The sequence below is a fragment of the Microplitis mediator genome, chromosome 6, assembly GCF_029852145.1.
Source record: "Microplitis mediator isolate UGA2020A chromosome 6, iyMicMedi2.1, whole genome shotgun sequence".
In the NCBI taxonomy this organism is placed as follows: Eukaryota; Metazoa; Arthropoda; class Insecta; order Hymenoptera; family Braconidae; genus Microplitis; species Microplitis mediator.
This window is the reverse complement of record NC_079974.1, coordinates 18,998,629-19,013,511: the sequence shown is the minus strand read 5'-3', so window position 1 is coordinate 19,013,511 and position 14,883 is coordinate 18,998,629. Positions and strand designations below refer to the sequence as shown.

Here is a 14,883-nt window from a genome sequence, read left to right as displayed (position 1 = left end):
CTTTAAAATATTCTTGTAGGACATTAAATTTTAGTCCAAAAATTTTCGTAGACATTTTTAATAATAGAGCCTAAAACTGTGTAATTTCGTTCATTCGAGACTTTGATGGCCTGTAAGTATACGAAGTAACGAGTTTTGAAATTTGACTACCAAAACTTTTTTTTAGGAAATTTAATGTTCTACAAGAATATTCTAGAGTCAAATTTTTATTTCAAACGGTTCAAAAGTTACAATATTTTTAATGAAAAAAAATTTTGCGGGTTATTCAAACGGGAAATTTCAACGGGAATTTTTTTTCGGTACATCCTTTTTAAGCCATAAATTAGATGGGTCCGTTTCTTCAGATCACCCTAATATATATATATAGTATTATTATATATTATTTACCTGTGCTATTAGTGGGTAATTTTCGATTGTTATAATCCCGGGATGAAATTAAAAGCTGCGCAGAACCTCGCGCGTTATTTGAGTGTCAGAAGGGGGTGCGAAAGTTGAGGCGGGAGTGTAACAAAGTGGGGGCTTTTTAAGATTACAGACTCTTTATTCCTCTGCACACACGAACTTTATTGCAGTTGACAACCGGTCCATCGGACCGCGGTCTACACGTGCGCGTTGTAGTCTCAATCTCATTTTTAAATCCGCGTTTATTTTTTAAAAACAATATTAATCTTCTTTCTTATTACAGCAACATGTACTAATCACTCGTCAGCTCACAACTTTTTTCGCGATGGTAAAAATAAGTAAAGTTAACAACCAAAAGAAATGTGATCGTTTATTTTTCACATGTTGACTTTTTACTTTAATTTTTCCAGTAAAAATTTTTAAGTGAAAGTTTATTAATTTATCGTATACTAAATATTTTTTGACTGTTAATTGAAAACAAATAAATCGTTAAAACCAGACATTGTAATTGTAATTTAAAATTTAAAATTAAAAATTTGTTTCGCAGCTAGTGCTGAAAATGTAAGTCGATAGTTTCTCTTCTTTAATCACGATATAACTTGATCTTATTTGCACTTTTGTATTTTATTTCATGCACCGACGAAGTCTCCGTGGAAAGTGTATATGATAAACTATATATCACATCACTTGATTTAGTTTTATTAATTTATTTAATTGTTATTAATAAAAAAATAAAAGTTAATTCAAAGTAACACAGCAGTTTTGTAGATACTACCGATAAATAAATTTATATCAGCCGGTTTTTCCATGCATTGCAATTTATTATTTCTGTCCTATCACTCGATCTTACTGACACACTTATAATCAACACTAAATGTATGTTTTTTACAAAATAAAATCATATACATAAATATATTTATATACATGTGTGTACATAACATATTTTATATTTATTTGCACATGTATATGTACATAAATATGTCTATTATAAGTCGGCATTATTATTAGCATTTAAAAGTCCAGCGTGTTGATGCTTTCGAGAGCAAAACTCATCGGGACGCGCGTCGTTGATTATGATCCTCATGCCCATCAGCAAAGTGAAATCCTATAGACTACTGTTGTTATTTATTTTCAAAAGTACAACCATTTAAAATTGAATAGACACACTGATTAAACATATTAATGACGTAGCAAATTATATTTTTTTTTAGTAATAATATTTTCATATAAAATAATTAATAGCTTCCGTATAAATTTCTCCATAAAACCTTTGATAATTAAACCGGCTAATTTGTCCTCATTAAATTTATCACCTGCAATAATATATAATAGAAAAATTAATAATAATGACAGGTAATCAAATAGAATAAATAAAATAATTATTTACTATTGGTTATTAATTTAATTAATTAATCAATGGATTGATGAATGAACGAATGGATAGAAGAATAAAATAAAAATTGAAAAACCTCGAGCTTCTTAATCGTATATCTGTTGCTCGTATTTTAATGACATTAGACGCTAAATAAATTAATGCGTGAATCAGCGTAAGAGAACCCAATGTATAGTAATATAATAAAATTAAAGGCTTGTGTGTACACATTAAATGCAATTGTACTTGGTAAAGTTTAGCGGTGTGCAGTCTAATAGATGCTAGCTAATAGATGTGTACTTGCTTTTGTTCTAGACAAGTGATTTGCACATTACTAGTTGCAGATAATACACAACAGCGAGTACGTTTGAATTTAAATCGAGATTGAGAGACAGCATTAACACACAAAGATGCGATACAAGGTGAGTAATACGCTGTTATTATTTTATTCATGTTTCATGTGTAATATCTTCTTAGGATCTTGAATATGATTTTAAAAATTAGATCAGTTCTATGTGTCAATACTCTCAGGTAACTGGAATCCATATAATCCTAGTCATCTCTACAATTAAATTATACAGGCATACGTTTAACATTGAGAAAACAATATTAATTTTTCTTGTGTCATCACCACGTGGCCTTTGTAATAACGCGAATTATGGACTTTTTTTTTAAATTTTTTTATAGACCTCGTACCTTAATGTCTAAGTCATCTCACATCTTACGACATATTTACGTGCAGATCTACACGTAGATTTAAAATTTTGTAAAAATTAACATGATACTGTGTTAGAGCGACATTTTACACAAATTTTTATATTGTTTTAACATTGATTTGTGTAAAAAAATAACACGAAAAAACGTTGGTATTCTCTGTTACTGGTTCTAAGACTTTAACACATTTGAATTTTATCTACAACACAGGTAAAGTGTTGATTTAATAGTTAATTCAACACATTCTTTGTGTTACTTTAATGAATTAACACGCGATGTATGTTAAAGTTACATTTTAAAAGTGTTAACACTTGTTCGGGCAGTAACGCTGAGTAAATGTTACGTTTGTTTCAATTCAAATTTTCTTGTGTTCAAAATTAAGTTGTGAAACAATATAGTAACAGTATGTTAAATTAACACACAAAATGTTAAATATTTAACATAAAATTTTTAAAACAGACTCTTTTCTTTACACAAATGCCATAAATTTTTTACTGTGCACAGTAAAAAAAAAATTTTGTAAAAATTAACCCAAAACTGTGTGTTAAAGCATTTTACACAAATTTTTATGTTGTTTTAACATTAATCATTTGTGTAAAAAAAAATAACACAAAAATGTTCCTATTCTCTGTTACCGGTTTTAAAATTTTCACACATTCAAATGTTATCTGCAACTGCAACACATGTAAAGTGTTGATTTAACACTTTTGTTTGTGTTATTTTTACATTTTAAAAGTGTTAGTTTAACACTTGTTTGGAGAGTAACACCAAGTAAATGTTACGTTTGTTTCAATTGAAATTTTTTGTGTTAAAAATGAACTGATCAAATAACACAGTAGCAGTATGTTAAATTAACACAAAAATGTTAAATATTTAACATACAATTTTTAAAACAGACTCTTTTCTTCAACTAAGTGCGATAAATTTTTTACTGTGCAATAAATTATAAAATATAAAAATAATGAAATGAAATATAAATGATTAAGTACGAAAAAGTTGTACTTTGGCTTATCCGAAAATATGATCCTTTTACCCTTGATAAAATTTGATTAAAATATCGTTATAAGTGTGAATCATTTTATATGCGTTTAATGTATAAATTGAAATTGACCAGTTGTTATGTTTAGTACAACGTACAACTAAACTGGTACGTCTACCCCGATATATGAGTGACGAGTAGGAAGTAGAGTAGATGTATCAGAGAAGAGGTTTATGATTAGTATAGTAAAGAGAGATGAGACAATGAGAGATGCAGTTGTGCAGATATGCACGCAACACCTCGATCCAAGGGTTCATCTAACGAGAATTACGTTATCAGAGGCATTGACTCTGATTGTCATTCTACTGATATGTTAAAAGTTTATCATTTTAAAATTAACACACAAACTGAACTTCAAGCAAACAATATTTTGTCTTTCGTCTCACGTTCTTGCTTTTGTGTAGATATATATCAGCATACATACGTATATATTTAACTTTTTTTATATTTTTCATTTTATTTCATCAGTCTTACTCTTTTAACTAAATTTTATTTTATCTCTCCCAATCTCGTGTTCTTGATACTTAAAACCTCCGCCTAATATTATCATCTCGCCTCGGTAATTCACAGGAAGTCATCTAGGCAGCACTTCTCTAGAGGAAAAGAGTACAATTCATCTCTGTCTCTCACAAATTCTACAACTAATTTTAAATTATTCATTTTTCATTTCCTACATTTTTTATTTTGTTTTTTTCAACTTCTATAAAATATTTTTGAACTAAAATTATAACCGGTGTTTTTAAAATTCCCGCATTTTTTTTTTTATTTGAATAATTTATTTTACCCTGCAATTGAAAGAAGAAAAAAAATTAATTTGAATGTCTACACTTTAATTCACGCATAAGTAAATAAAAACAGAGTTAATGTATATAAATTAATTTAATTAAGGGGAAAAAAATAAATAAAAAATATCTACGTTGATAAGTTATAATTTTTGACAGATAATTAAATTACATGTATGTTTAAAAAATATATTTTAATTTAAAAACTGCACGTATTTTTAGAGTTAAGATAAACCAATCAATACACGGATGATACGTCGCCACACGGAAATAAATCAGCGATTGAATTATTCATTTTAGTTTGTCAGTCACGTATATACATAGATATATATTTATATATATATTTATATATAATTCACCTTGACTAGTGAAGTCTCGACAGGAACTGAATGCTCCGATAGTAAGATTATATTTATTAGTAATTGATAGCAAATAATTATCAACAATAGACTCCAATTATCCTACAACAATAAATATTAATTATAAATCATGATTATATACATTGTAAATAATTAAAAATAATTTTATTTAATAAGTAACAAAAACGTCAGAGATTGATGATAAAAAAGAAAATATGAAAAATCATTAAAATTCTTTCTCACGAACAAGAAAAACAGACGGCGCATAAAAAATATCTTTAGTAGATTTTTTTAGACCTCCACTTTTGGATGAGTTCATCAGCAAGAAGTTCTTCCGTTAAGGCAACGTCAAAAAAAAACAAAACTATTGAGATAAAATATGAGATATCTGGGCACTTGTCAGAAGTGAAGTCTCGGCAAGCTGGTGGTATTTAGAGAAGAGACTAAATTAGAAAAATAATAATCAATATTTATTTCCATATATATAAAATATGACTCCAAGGTTTACGTTTTAATTTATAAAGAAAATAAATTGCCTTGGGTAGTTGGCATTGATAACTCATATATTTAATGTTTTCTTAATGAAGACACTATATTGAAAGATTTATAATTTAGTAGTGGCTCATTGACATGATCCTTCACTTTATTATCATCATCATCATCATCATCTTCAACGTAGAGATAATTTTATCATTACTTGTCTTTTCTCTATTCTAATTTTCTTTCTCTCTTACGTACACTTACCCATCATCATCTTCTATCACAATGGAATTATTGTCTAGGGACTAGTACAGGATATTGAGGGCAATGGTTAGTTGTAGTTGATGACATCGTGATGATTCCAGGGCGAGGTGAAGCCTTCGATCATCGTTCTAAATACACTTTGACCCTGGTCTACATATTTTATTTATTATTTTTTTTTTCTTACTCATACACACACAGGAAATTGATACACTGCACCTACAATTATATAATTGCAATGATTATTCAGCGACAATTAATTAATGTATTGCCCATTTCATTTGTCGTTACGCTGTAAAAAATTTGCGGAGTGAACGTGGCTCAAATTCGGAGTGAATGTGAAGCGGATTACTGTTTATTTATTTAAGGGGGATAGCCACTGTGAGGATCGAAAAAATAGGTGATTTTCGGGAATTTTTCTGACTGGAATAATAAAGGAATTGGGGGATCGGTTTTTTTTGTTTTCTAAAGTATACATTGAAAATAATTCTCCTAAATTTTCATTAAAAAATATCATGTTGTTACAAAGTTATAAGCATTTTTGTGGAGCAACAAAAAAATTTCCCCCACTACGGTGTCATCTCTAACTCAAAAACGGATTATCAGAAACAAAAAAACCAAACGGCGTTGTAATCTGTATGCATGTGGTTATCATTGCACATAGGGGATTTTGAAAATTTGGATTTGAAAAAAAATGGCGACGTATTAAAAATTTTTTCGTTATTTTTTCTCATTTTTTTGTATTCAAACAGCCCTAAAAAATCTTAAAAATCAAAATTTTCAAAATCTTCTACGTGCAACTTTAGCTACTGAATAGAAGAATACGGCAAAAAAAAAAAGTTGCGAATCGGTTCATATTTATGCAAATTACAGATGCCACCAGTTCAAAAAAAGTAGTTTTGAGAAAAATGCGTTCAAAGTTTTTAGTTGATGCAACGGTCAGTTGACGCGCTGTCACAAAAATGACTATAACTTGAAAAATATTTGGAATTTTCATATAAAACTTCAGATACATATTTTTGAACTTATACACTTTAATTTAATAAAAAAAAAAAAAATTTTTTTTTTTGAAATTTCAGTGGCTATCCCCCTTAATCCTCTCGGAGTGAAATTTACTCCGAAGTAGAGTTTATTTTAAGAAGGAAATTCCAAATCGAAGTGAATGCGGATTTGAAAAAAAATCCAAATCTCTCCGCGGAAAAACGAACTCCGAATTTACTCTGTATGCGGAATAAATTTTTTTAAAACTCCGGAACTACGAGTGAATTCGGATTTCAATAAAATCCGTAATTCACTCCAAATTTTTTACAGTCTACTGTTGTTACCAAATTAATAATTACTTACATTTATTTTAATTATAATATCTATTGAATTTTTTCTATCGCTTCACTTGTATACCAATTGCCGAATGTTAATTTAAATATTCATGTGATGTACCGATAGGTAAATGACCCAGAGAACAATGAAAGGAGTCCCGAGGAAGTCAAACAGTCGGATGTTCCTTGGTATGTCTGCCTGATAAAATTTATAACTGTAATTTATTTGACGACCGAATAAATAAATATATTTATTTAACTGATTACACGAAAATTAATCAGTTTTTTTTTTTTCAGGTACACGTGGGATGAAAAAAAAACGAGAAAAGAAACCCGGCTTGTAATCGTTGTAGGCTTGTTGGCTGTTGCTGTGATTGCATTAGTTGCCACACTGACCTTGCAAATGGCTGTTTTCCGTAAAGAAGAATATAAAGAGATGTGTCAGAGTGATGAGTGCATAAAAACAGGTAACGATTCATTAACTTAATTTAATCGACGTGTTAAGAATTAACTACCGTTATCATGTAATCTTGTCTTAGTATGCATATAATCTTAGACTTGTTAAGTAACGAAATCCTTAAGACAGGTGATTTTTTTTTTTTTAAATTGAACTGTAGGAAATAAATTATAATTTTATTATAAAACAAATCCTTGAATTTTATGATCACTTTATTTAACAGCCGCAAGGATAATTGAGTCAATAAACAAAACAATAGATCCGTGTGATGATTTTTATAAATTTGCTTGCGGGGGATGGATTTCACGTAATCCTATTCCGCAAAGTCAAACTTCTTGGGATCAGTTGAGTCTTCTTCGAGAAGATTTGCTTGAAAACTTGAGGGTACTTCTAGAAGAGCCTGATCAGGACAGTGATTTGAGGCCAATTAAACTTGCAAGATCACTTTATAAAACCTGCATGGATACTGGTATTTTTATTTTTAAAATAATGTCTCTCATACTGTCAAAAATTTGCGGAGTGAACACGGATTAAATCCGGAGCAGATGATTTTTTAGTTATTTAACGCCCTCGGAGTGAAATTTATTCCAAGGGGAGTTTATTTTAATATTAAAACTCGAATCGAAGTGAAATAAAATCGAGATACTCCGAAATCTCTCCGCTGAAAAACAAAACTCCGAATTTACATCGTACCAGTGTACAAAAAATTGTTAAAAAAAGTGTTGACTATTCTAAACTTGAAGACGTGACACAACGACGAACTTTTTTTGAACGTTTTGTAAACTTTTGAAAATTCAAGGGAAAAATCAATCAATATCCTAAAATATTATTAAGATATGCTAAAACGAAAAATGGTCAGAAATAGTTCGAAATCCGTTTTTTCTGAACGTATTTTACACTGAAAAATGTCAATTTGTAGTATTAAGGCTGGACCGCACCTAACGAAATCTCGAATTTAAGAATTCTAATTATTTATTAAATAATTATCATAATAGCGATTTTCTCAGGTTCCGACTCAAAGCAGAAGACGAACTTCCTCAGAAGATATTCATCATCTGAGTCCCATTAATATTCAAAAAGTAATTAGAATTCTCAAATTCGAGATTTCGTTATGTACGGCCGAGCCTTAAGTCAATTGTTTTTTGCTGTGCATTTTTAGAAGTTTGAAAATGGTTTAAAAAAAGTTCGTCATTGTGTCAAGTTTTAAAGATTAGAATAGTCAACACTTTTTTAACCTTTTTTTTAATAATTTTTTTTACACGGGTAAGCGGAGTGAATTTTTTAAAAACTTCGGAACTCCAAGTGAATTCGGATTTAAATAAAATCCGTAATCACTCATAATTTTTTACAGTGTATATATATTTTATTGATGAAAACTCAATAATGTAGAGTTTATATTTAAAAGATATACAGATATGTATTGAATAAATTATTTGAACTATTTAATTTTAGCAAAGGTCGAGAGTCTAGGATTAACACCAATTTATAAAGTTCTAAAAAAACTAGGTCTTCCTAAAGAGCCAATATTTGATGATGAATTAATTGACCTTGATTTATCGACAATCGCTGGTTCAGCACAACGACACTTGGGTCTTAATATATTTTTAAACTTTTACATCAGTGAGGATGTAAGAAATACATCGCAGAATCGTATGATGATGGAACAAGTATCTCCAGGATTTAGTGAACGTTATTTGCTGGACCCAGTCAGATTTAACTCAGAATTGACTGAATATAAACACTACGTTAAGTCTATGGTCGAGTTAGCAGGAGTCGGTGATAAAAGTGCTGAGTTTGCTGATGAAATACTGAACATAAGTACTAAGATCGCTAAAATAATGGAGACACCGGAAGAAAGAAGAAGTTCAAATCATTTGCTCCATGATGTAAATATTGATGAGCTTCAACAGTTGACGGATCTTCATGCAGTGAAGGTAAACAAAAATAGGGTAGAAGTGACATTTGTGGCCACTGGTCTATTTTCGGACATTGAATACTTTATTTTAATTAATGGAAGTGTAAAAAAAACTTCTATTGTAATTGAGTGATCAAAATTTCTTCGAACACATTTAAAAAATAAATTATGTCAATACGTATTTTGTAATTTTCTTATTTAAATTTTTCGTGTCTAAAACTGGCCAAAAACGGACCTCTGCTCTATTAATTACTTAGTGTTTTATGTAATTTTAAATTTTATCTAAATAACCGGGCTGCATACACGGAAAAACTGGATATTTTTCCTATGTTTGCATAGGTATTTTTTCGATGTTGACATAGGATATTTTCACTACGTTATAATAGGAAATATTCATGGTACTGAAATTAGCCGACGTCTAATAATTTTTTGATTTTTTTAAAAATGATAAATTATGAAAAAAAAAATATTTAAAAAAATTGCACTTGTAGTCTTTTAAATTTTCTACATGTGCATACTTTTAGTTTTTCTCTTTCTTCAAGTTTAATTATTCGAAAAAAAATCCAAAAATTTTTAATTGTCTGCTAACTTCAGAATCGTAAATATTCCTATGTTCCATAGGAAAATTCCTTTTGTTCACATAGGAATTATTTCAGTGCTGACATAATGATTGTTCTTATGCTGACTTTGTGAAAATAATCATGTAACATAGGAAAATCTCTTATGTTATTATAGGAATTTTTAGTATGTCACTATGAGAATAATTTCCATGTAAAAATAGGGAAAATGCCTCTGTTATTATGGAAATTTTTACTATGACATTGAACTGCTGTCTTTAGGAAAAGGACAGTAACTTCGTTTACTGCTTTTCTATCTAACTAATGTTGAATTAACATTGGTAAGATAGAAAGGCAATAAGTAAACTTGCTGCCCTTTTCCTAAGCACGGCAGTATAGGAAAAATTTCTATGTCAAAATAGGGAAAATTCCTATGCCAAAATAGGGAAAATTTCTAAATAATATAGAAGAATTACCTATAAAATATATGTATTTTTCCCATTTTTACACGTGAATTATTCCTGTGTTAAGAATTTTCACTATGACAGCATAGAAAATTCCCCTTTATGGTCATAAAAAAAATAATTATATTTTTTTCTCCATATACTTAAGAGTTTCATTGCGTAATTTATATTTTTTTCTATTCAAGTGGAACTGGACGAGATATGTTGACGCAGTTTTTGAGAACACAGATGTTGTTATTGACCCCAAGGAGGATCGTGTTATCGTAATGGATCTTCTCTACTTGCAGCAGCTCCCGCAGCTTTTAGCAGACACACCTCCTTCGACTATTGGTTAATATCAATGGAAATTTTATTTATGTATCATAAATTCATATAAAATAACAAAGATAAAGAGAAATAATAGAACACAAGACTAAATTTCTCTTTATTTGTCTATCACTATCATTAGTAAGTTTTAAAAATATTGTGCTACAATCAAGAGGTCACATGGGTCATCGAAAGCTATCTAACATTAATTTTCGCTGCGTATATTTAATATTAATATTAATTTTGTTATTGTTATGTTTCCGACCGAGTTAATTTCTTTTTCTTTTTTTCAAATAATCCAGCTCGTTTTGTTTGGTGGACCGTTTACTCAACAGTCGCTCCACTGACATTACAAAAATTTCGTGATCTCGGATTTCAATTTTCACAAAAAGTATTCGGATTGAAAGAAAAAACGTCTAGATGGAAAGGATGTACGGGAAACGTTAATTCTAATTTTGGAATGGCTCTCACTTATTTATATGTTCAAAGACATTTCAATGAACAGGCTAAAGAAAAGGTTTCCTATTCACTTAAATAAATAAATAATCAATTATGAAATGAGTTTAAAAAATTTACAAATTTTTTACCAGGCATTAGAGATGTTATTAGACATCCGAGCGGCGTTTGACGAAATGGTCACAGAATTAGAGTGGATGGATATTGGAACGCGACAAAGAGCTCATAAAAAATTAAATGCAATGAGACCTTTCGTAGGATTTCCCGAGTGGATAATGGACCCGAAGAAATTAGATGAATTTTACGATGGGGTAATTGAGTCAGCTTACGTAAAATAAAGTAAATATCATGTTTAATTAACAGCACATTTCATTTTTTTCAGGCTGAAGTTATTGAAGGACAATTATTTGACACGTTCTTAAAACTCACGGACGTGGGAACCAATAAAACGCTCAATAGTTTAAGAGAAAAACCTGATAAAGACCGTTGGATATCTACTGGGACAACTGTTAATGCATTTTATAGCGCTATTTTAAATTCCGTCAGTAAGTATTTATTGTTTTTTAAACATATCTATTTTTTAGTCATAACTAGGAGAAGCTTTTGCCTTAATTTCAAAATGAATGGTGTAAAATTTTGGATATTATGGCGAAAATATTGGTCTTATGAAAAATGTATTGAAACAAAAGTTGTAGGAAATTTAATTTTATAAAAAAAATGTCTCTTATGGTTTTCTTATACGATCAATATTTTCACCGTAATTACAAACTTAAAATTCATAATGAATAATTCAAATTTTCGTTAATTATGAAAATCTTAATTTTCAAATTACGGGTTTGTTTTTAGTCCTAAGAAAATATTATAAGAGACATTTTTTTGGTAAAATTAAATTTCCTACAACTTTTGTTGGAAAAATTTTTTTATAAGACCAATATTTTCGCCGCAATATCAAAAATTTTACACCATTAATTATTATTTTTAAATTAAGGCAAAAGTTCTGACCCTAATTCATAATAATAAATATTTTACTAACTAAAAATAATATTTTTATAGCGTTCCCAGCGGGTATCCTGCATCCACCTTTTTACGGAAACGGATTAGAGTAATAAATATTTATATAACAATATTTCAATGTTATTTACACATAAATATATGTTTTTTTTCTTTTTTACCAGATCTATCAATTACGGAGCGATGGGGGCGATAATGGGTCACGAACTAACGCACGGGTTCGACGATCAAGGTTTTACTCTAATAATAATATTAAAATATATATACATATGTATATACTACTGACTATTTTAGTGAGTAAATTATCGTAAATGCTAATAATATACTTTGCGTTAATACACCAGGCCGCAGATACGACGAGAACGGCAATCTACGTCAATGGTGGAGTGATGAGACATTACAACATTACCACGAGAAAGTTGAGTGTATCATTAAACAATATAGTAACTATCATTTACCGGAGCTCAGTAATAATTTTACGGTAACAAGACACTACTGTCATTTGATAAAAGCCTTGATTTAAGATGTCAAGAGTATAAATAATTTTATTGTTTATTTATTTTCTAAGGTCAATGGGATAAACACTCAGAGTGAGAACATTGCTGACAATGGAGGGATTCGCGAAGCCTATCGAGCTTACCAGAGATTGAAAGCCAGAAATTCAAGCCCGCAAGCTCTGCCAGGACTTGCTGAGTACACGCAAGATCAGTTATTCTTTCTTGGATTCGCTCAAGTTTGGTGCGGAAATTATACGAACGGCGCTTTGAAGTCTAAGCTTATTGAGGGGGCACATGCGCCCAATCATTTTCGTGTGATTGGAACTCTGTCGAATAATTTAGACTTTTCAAAAGCATGGAAATGTCCTCTAGGAAGCCCAATGAATCCTCCACACAAGTGCATACTGTGGTAATTTTGCTCTATAAATTATTGATCATAAGGACCAATTGTACATAAACGTAAAATTATTTAAACTGTAAATATTTTATGATTAATAAATAATGTAGATAGAAATTTTTAGATAAAAATTTGTATTATATAAATAATATCGTACATTTACGATGAAAAATTATTATCAAATAAAGTAATTATTATAAATGTGTTAGTGTCATACAAGTTATTCTCGCATCACACGTTGCCTTTGTTAAAAACTTCAACTTTTGCTTTACGTATTTCCAAAGTTTTACTTCTCCAGAACTCGAAGCTGAGACAATATATTTCCCTCTATGGCCAAGACACTTGACACGTGTGTCGTGACCAACAGTTGACAGAAGTTCAGTCACTTGCTCTATGTCCCAAATTTTCAGTGTACCGTTTTCCTGTCCAATGACGATAACATTATCGCTGATGAATTCAACACAAACAATTTTAGAATCGAGTGTAATTTCAGCACAAAGACCAGCATTTTCCACCGTGTAAGCGTCCAGCTGATTGTTTGCCGCCATCAAATATTTCATACCGTCTGGACTCCACCGTAAGACAGTTATATTTTTAGCGTTAAGTTTCAACCTGGGCACTAAATTTGTCGCGTAAGCTTGTCGTCCTTTCACCAGGTTCCATGTCCTTAATACTCCGTCAGTACCAACTGATAGTGCTAGTTTACCAGTGGGATGAACTGCTAAGGTATTAACCTCTGAATTTTTGTGAGCTGACGTCCAATGTTTTTCTAACTGCCAATTTCCACATCTTACTACTCCGATGCTGCCATCGCTGCTACAACTGAGGAGATGAGTTGCGTCTGGTGTAAATGTTACAGAATTTACAGTACCTACAAACGGAGTTTAAATAAATATTAATTAGTCAATGTGATTAATAAGTTATTAGCAACTTACAGTCACTAAGTACTGCAAAATTTTGCAATATGATTTGAATTTATTAAAATCTCTACTAAGAGAAAGCTTATCATTAATTCGAAAATTTACTGATTTTGGCGATTGTATAATGAGGGGATTCTATAAGTGGGGGGTACTGAGAATGGCCTGAATTAAAAAAAATAAAATAAACAAATGCACATGTAGAAAATTAAGAAAACTAACGGTGCAATTTTTTTAAATATTTTTCTTTTAATTTATCATTTTTCAAAAATCAAAAAATTATAAGACGTCGGATAATTTCATTCTGTCTGAATTTAAACGTAGCAGACATGAGACAATTTATGAATTAAAAAAAAAATAAATTTAAAATAATGCGCGTACTGATTTTTCATTGATGTAAATACGCATTTTTTAATTTTTATTCTTCTTACATTTTGTTTATTTATTCAAAAATTTAAATAATTGCCACTTATCAGACATTCGCGCTCATAATAATATATATAAATAAATAAATATGAGTGTGAATGTAGCAGACATCAGAATTTAAAAATATTAATAAGTAGAGTAAATAATTAATAATATGCGCATTTAAAAATTTTAAAATTACTAAGGGCATTTTTTATGAATATTATTTTTTAAATTCTTTACTTTATTTATTTATGATTTTGAATTCTGATGTCTGCTACATTCACTCTCGTAAATAAATTGACTAGTTACCATTGTGATGGATCAATCTTCCAGATTCTGTACGACTTTTCATATCATAAAGATTTATACAATCATCAGCAGCTCCTGATGCCAAATAATTTTTTCTAGATGATACTGTCCTGATACTGGCAGTGTGATCTTTCGTAGCAAAACTACGTTCTAGTTTATATTTCTGTCAATAAAAACAATTTTTTAAATTTTATTTACTCAATATCACTGCCATAAATAATTAATAAACTTAACCTAGTACTTAATTACTTTTATAAAATAAAACTTACCTTTTCCTCCTTGAGAATTTTATAACCCAGCAAAAATTGCTCGTAAGTCCCAACAATAATTTCAAAATCTTCTGTCATTTTTTCTTACAATATTTATTATTTAACTCAAAAAAAAATATTAGAACATGCACGTGGTGAAAGTGTGCATTCCCATCAATCATATGATCTAGTAACTTATTGCAGGTTACAAAACTT

At 29.7% G+C, this 14,883-nt stretch overlaps 2 protein-coding genes and 1 long non-coding RNA gene across 6 annotated transcripts; 1 reads left to right on the top strand and 2 right to left on the bottom strand.

The window, feature by feature from the left end:
* Window positions 1-550: 550 nt before the first annotated feature.
* On the top strand, window positions 551-12,983 carry LOC130669719 (neprilysin-4-like). The gene is made up of 14 exons (XM_057472752.1): window positions 551-963; window positions 2,090-2,196; window positions 6,853-6,914; window positions 7,023-7,192; window positions 7,406-7,651; window positions 8,635-9,116; window positions 10,304-10,448; window positions 10,727-10,941; window positions 11,015-11,191; window positions 11,263-11,425; window positions 11,934-11,982; window positions 12,056-12,123; window positions 12,236-12,372; window positions 12,460-12,983. Exons 2-14 carry the CDS (start codon window positions 2,185-2,187, stop codon window positions 12,799-12,801), a joined length of 2,268 nt encoding a protein of 755 aa, XP_057328735.1. The 5' UTR covers window positions 551-963; window positions 2,090-2,184; the 3' UTR covers window positions 12,802-12,983.
* LOC130669726 (uncharacterized) lies at window positions 1,151-7,028 on the bottom strand. 4 transcript variants are annotated; one of them, XR_008990241.1, is made up of 7 exons: window positions 6,754-7,028; window positions 5,413-5,628; window positions 4,912-5,336; window positions 4,669-4,770; window positions 4,002-4,312; window positions 1,790-2,518; window positions 1,151-1,715 (listed from the first exon to the last, which is right to left on the bottom strand). It is a non-coding gene; the product is annotated as an uncharacterized LOC130669726 (long non-coding RNA). The 4 variants fall into 4 exon arrangements; XR_008990243.1 differs by lacking the exon at window positions 1,790-2,518 and having other exon boundaries at window positions 1,155-1,715; window positions 4,912-5,628; XR_008990242.1 differs by lacking the exons at window positions 1,790-2,518; window positions 4,002-4,312 and having other exon boundaries at window positions 1,160-1,715; window positions 4,912-5,628.
* On the bottom strand, window positions 12,977-14,870 carry LOC130669722 (p21-activated protein kinase-interacting protein 1-like). Its single transcript, XM_057472755.1, has 3 exons — window positions 14,689-14,870; window positions 14,420-14,582; window positions 12,977-13,656 (listed from the first exon to the last, which is right to left on the bottom strand). Exons 1-3 carry the CDS (start codon window positions 14,764-14,766, stop codon window positions 12,980-12,982), a joined length of 918 nt encoding a protein of 305 aa, XP_057328738.1. The 5' UTR covers window positions 14,767-14,870; the 3' UTR covers window positions 12,977-12,979.
* Window positions 14,871-14,883: the final 13 nt, after the last annotated feature.

Excerpts from the sequence above, each read along its gene's own strand:
- LOC130669719 (XM_057472752.1), top strand. Across the intron at positions 9,117-10,303 it reads CGGATCTTCATGCAGTGAAG|TGGAACTGGACGAGATATGT; the intron begins GTAAACAAAAAT and ends TTTCTATTCAAG. Across the intron at positions 10,942-11,014 it reads ATGAACAGGCTAAAGAAAAG|GCATTAGAGATGTTATTAGA; the intron begins GTTTCCTATTCA and ends ATTTTTTACCAG.
- LOC130669722 (XM_057472755.1), bottom strand. The coding sequence starts at position 14,766 with ATGACAGAAGATTTTGAAATTATTGTTGGGACTTACGAGCAATTTTTG. Across the intron at positions 14,583-14,688 it reads AAATTCTCAAGGAGGAAAAG|AAATATAAACTAGAACGTAG; the intron begins GTAAGTTTTATT and ends TTTTATTGACAG. Across the intron at positions 13,657-14,419 it reads AAGATTGATCCATCACAATG|GTACTGTAAATTCTGTAACA; the intron begins GTAACTAGTCAA and ends CTCCGTTTGTAG.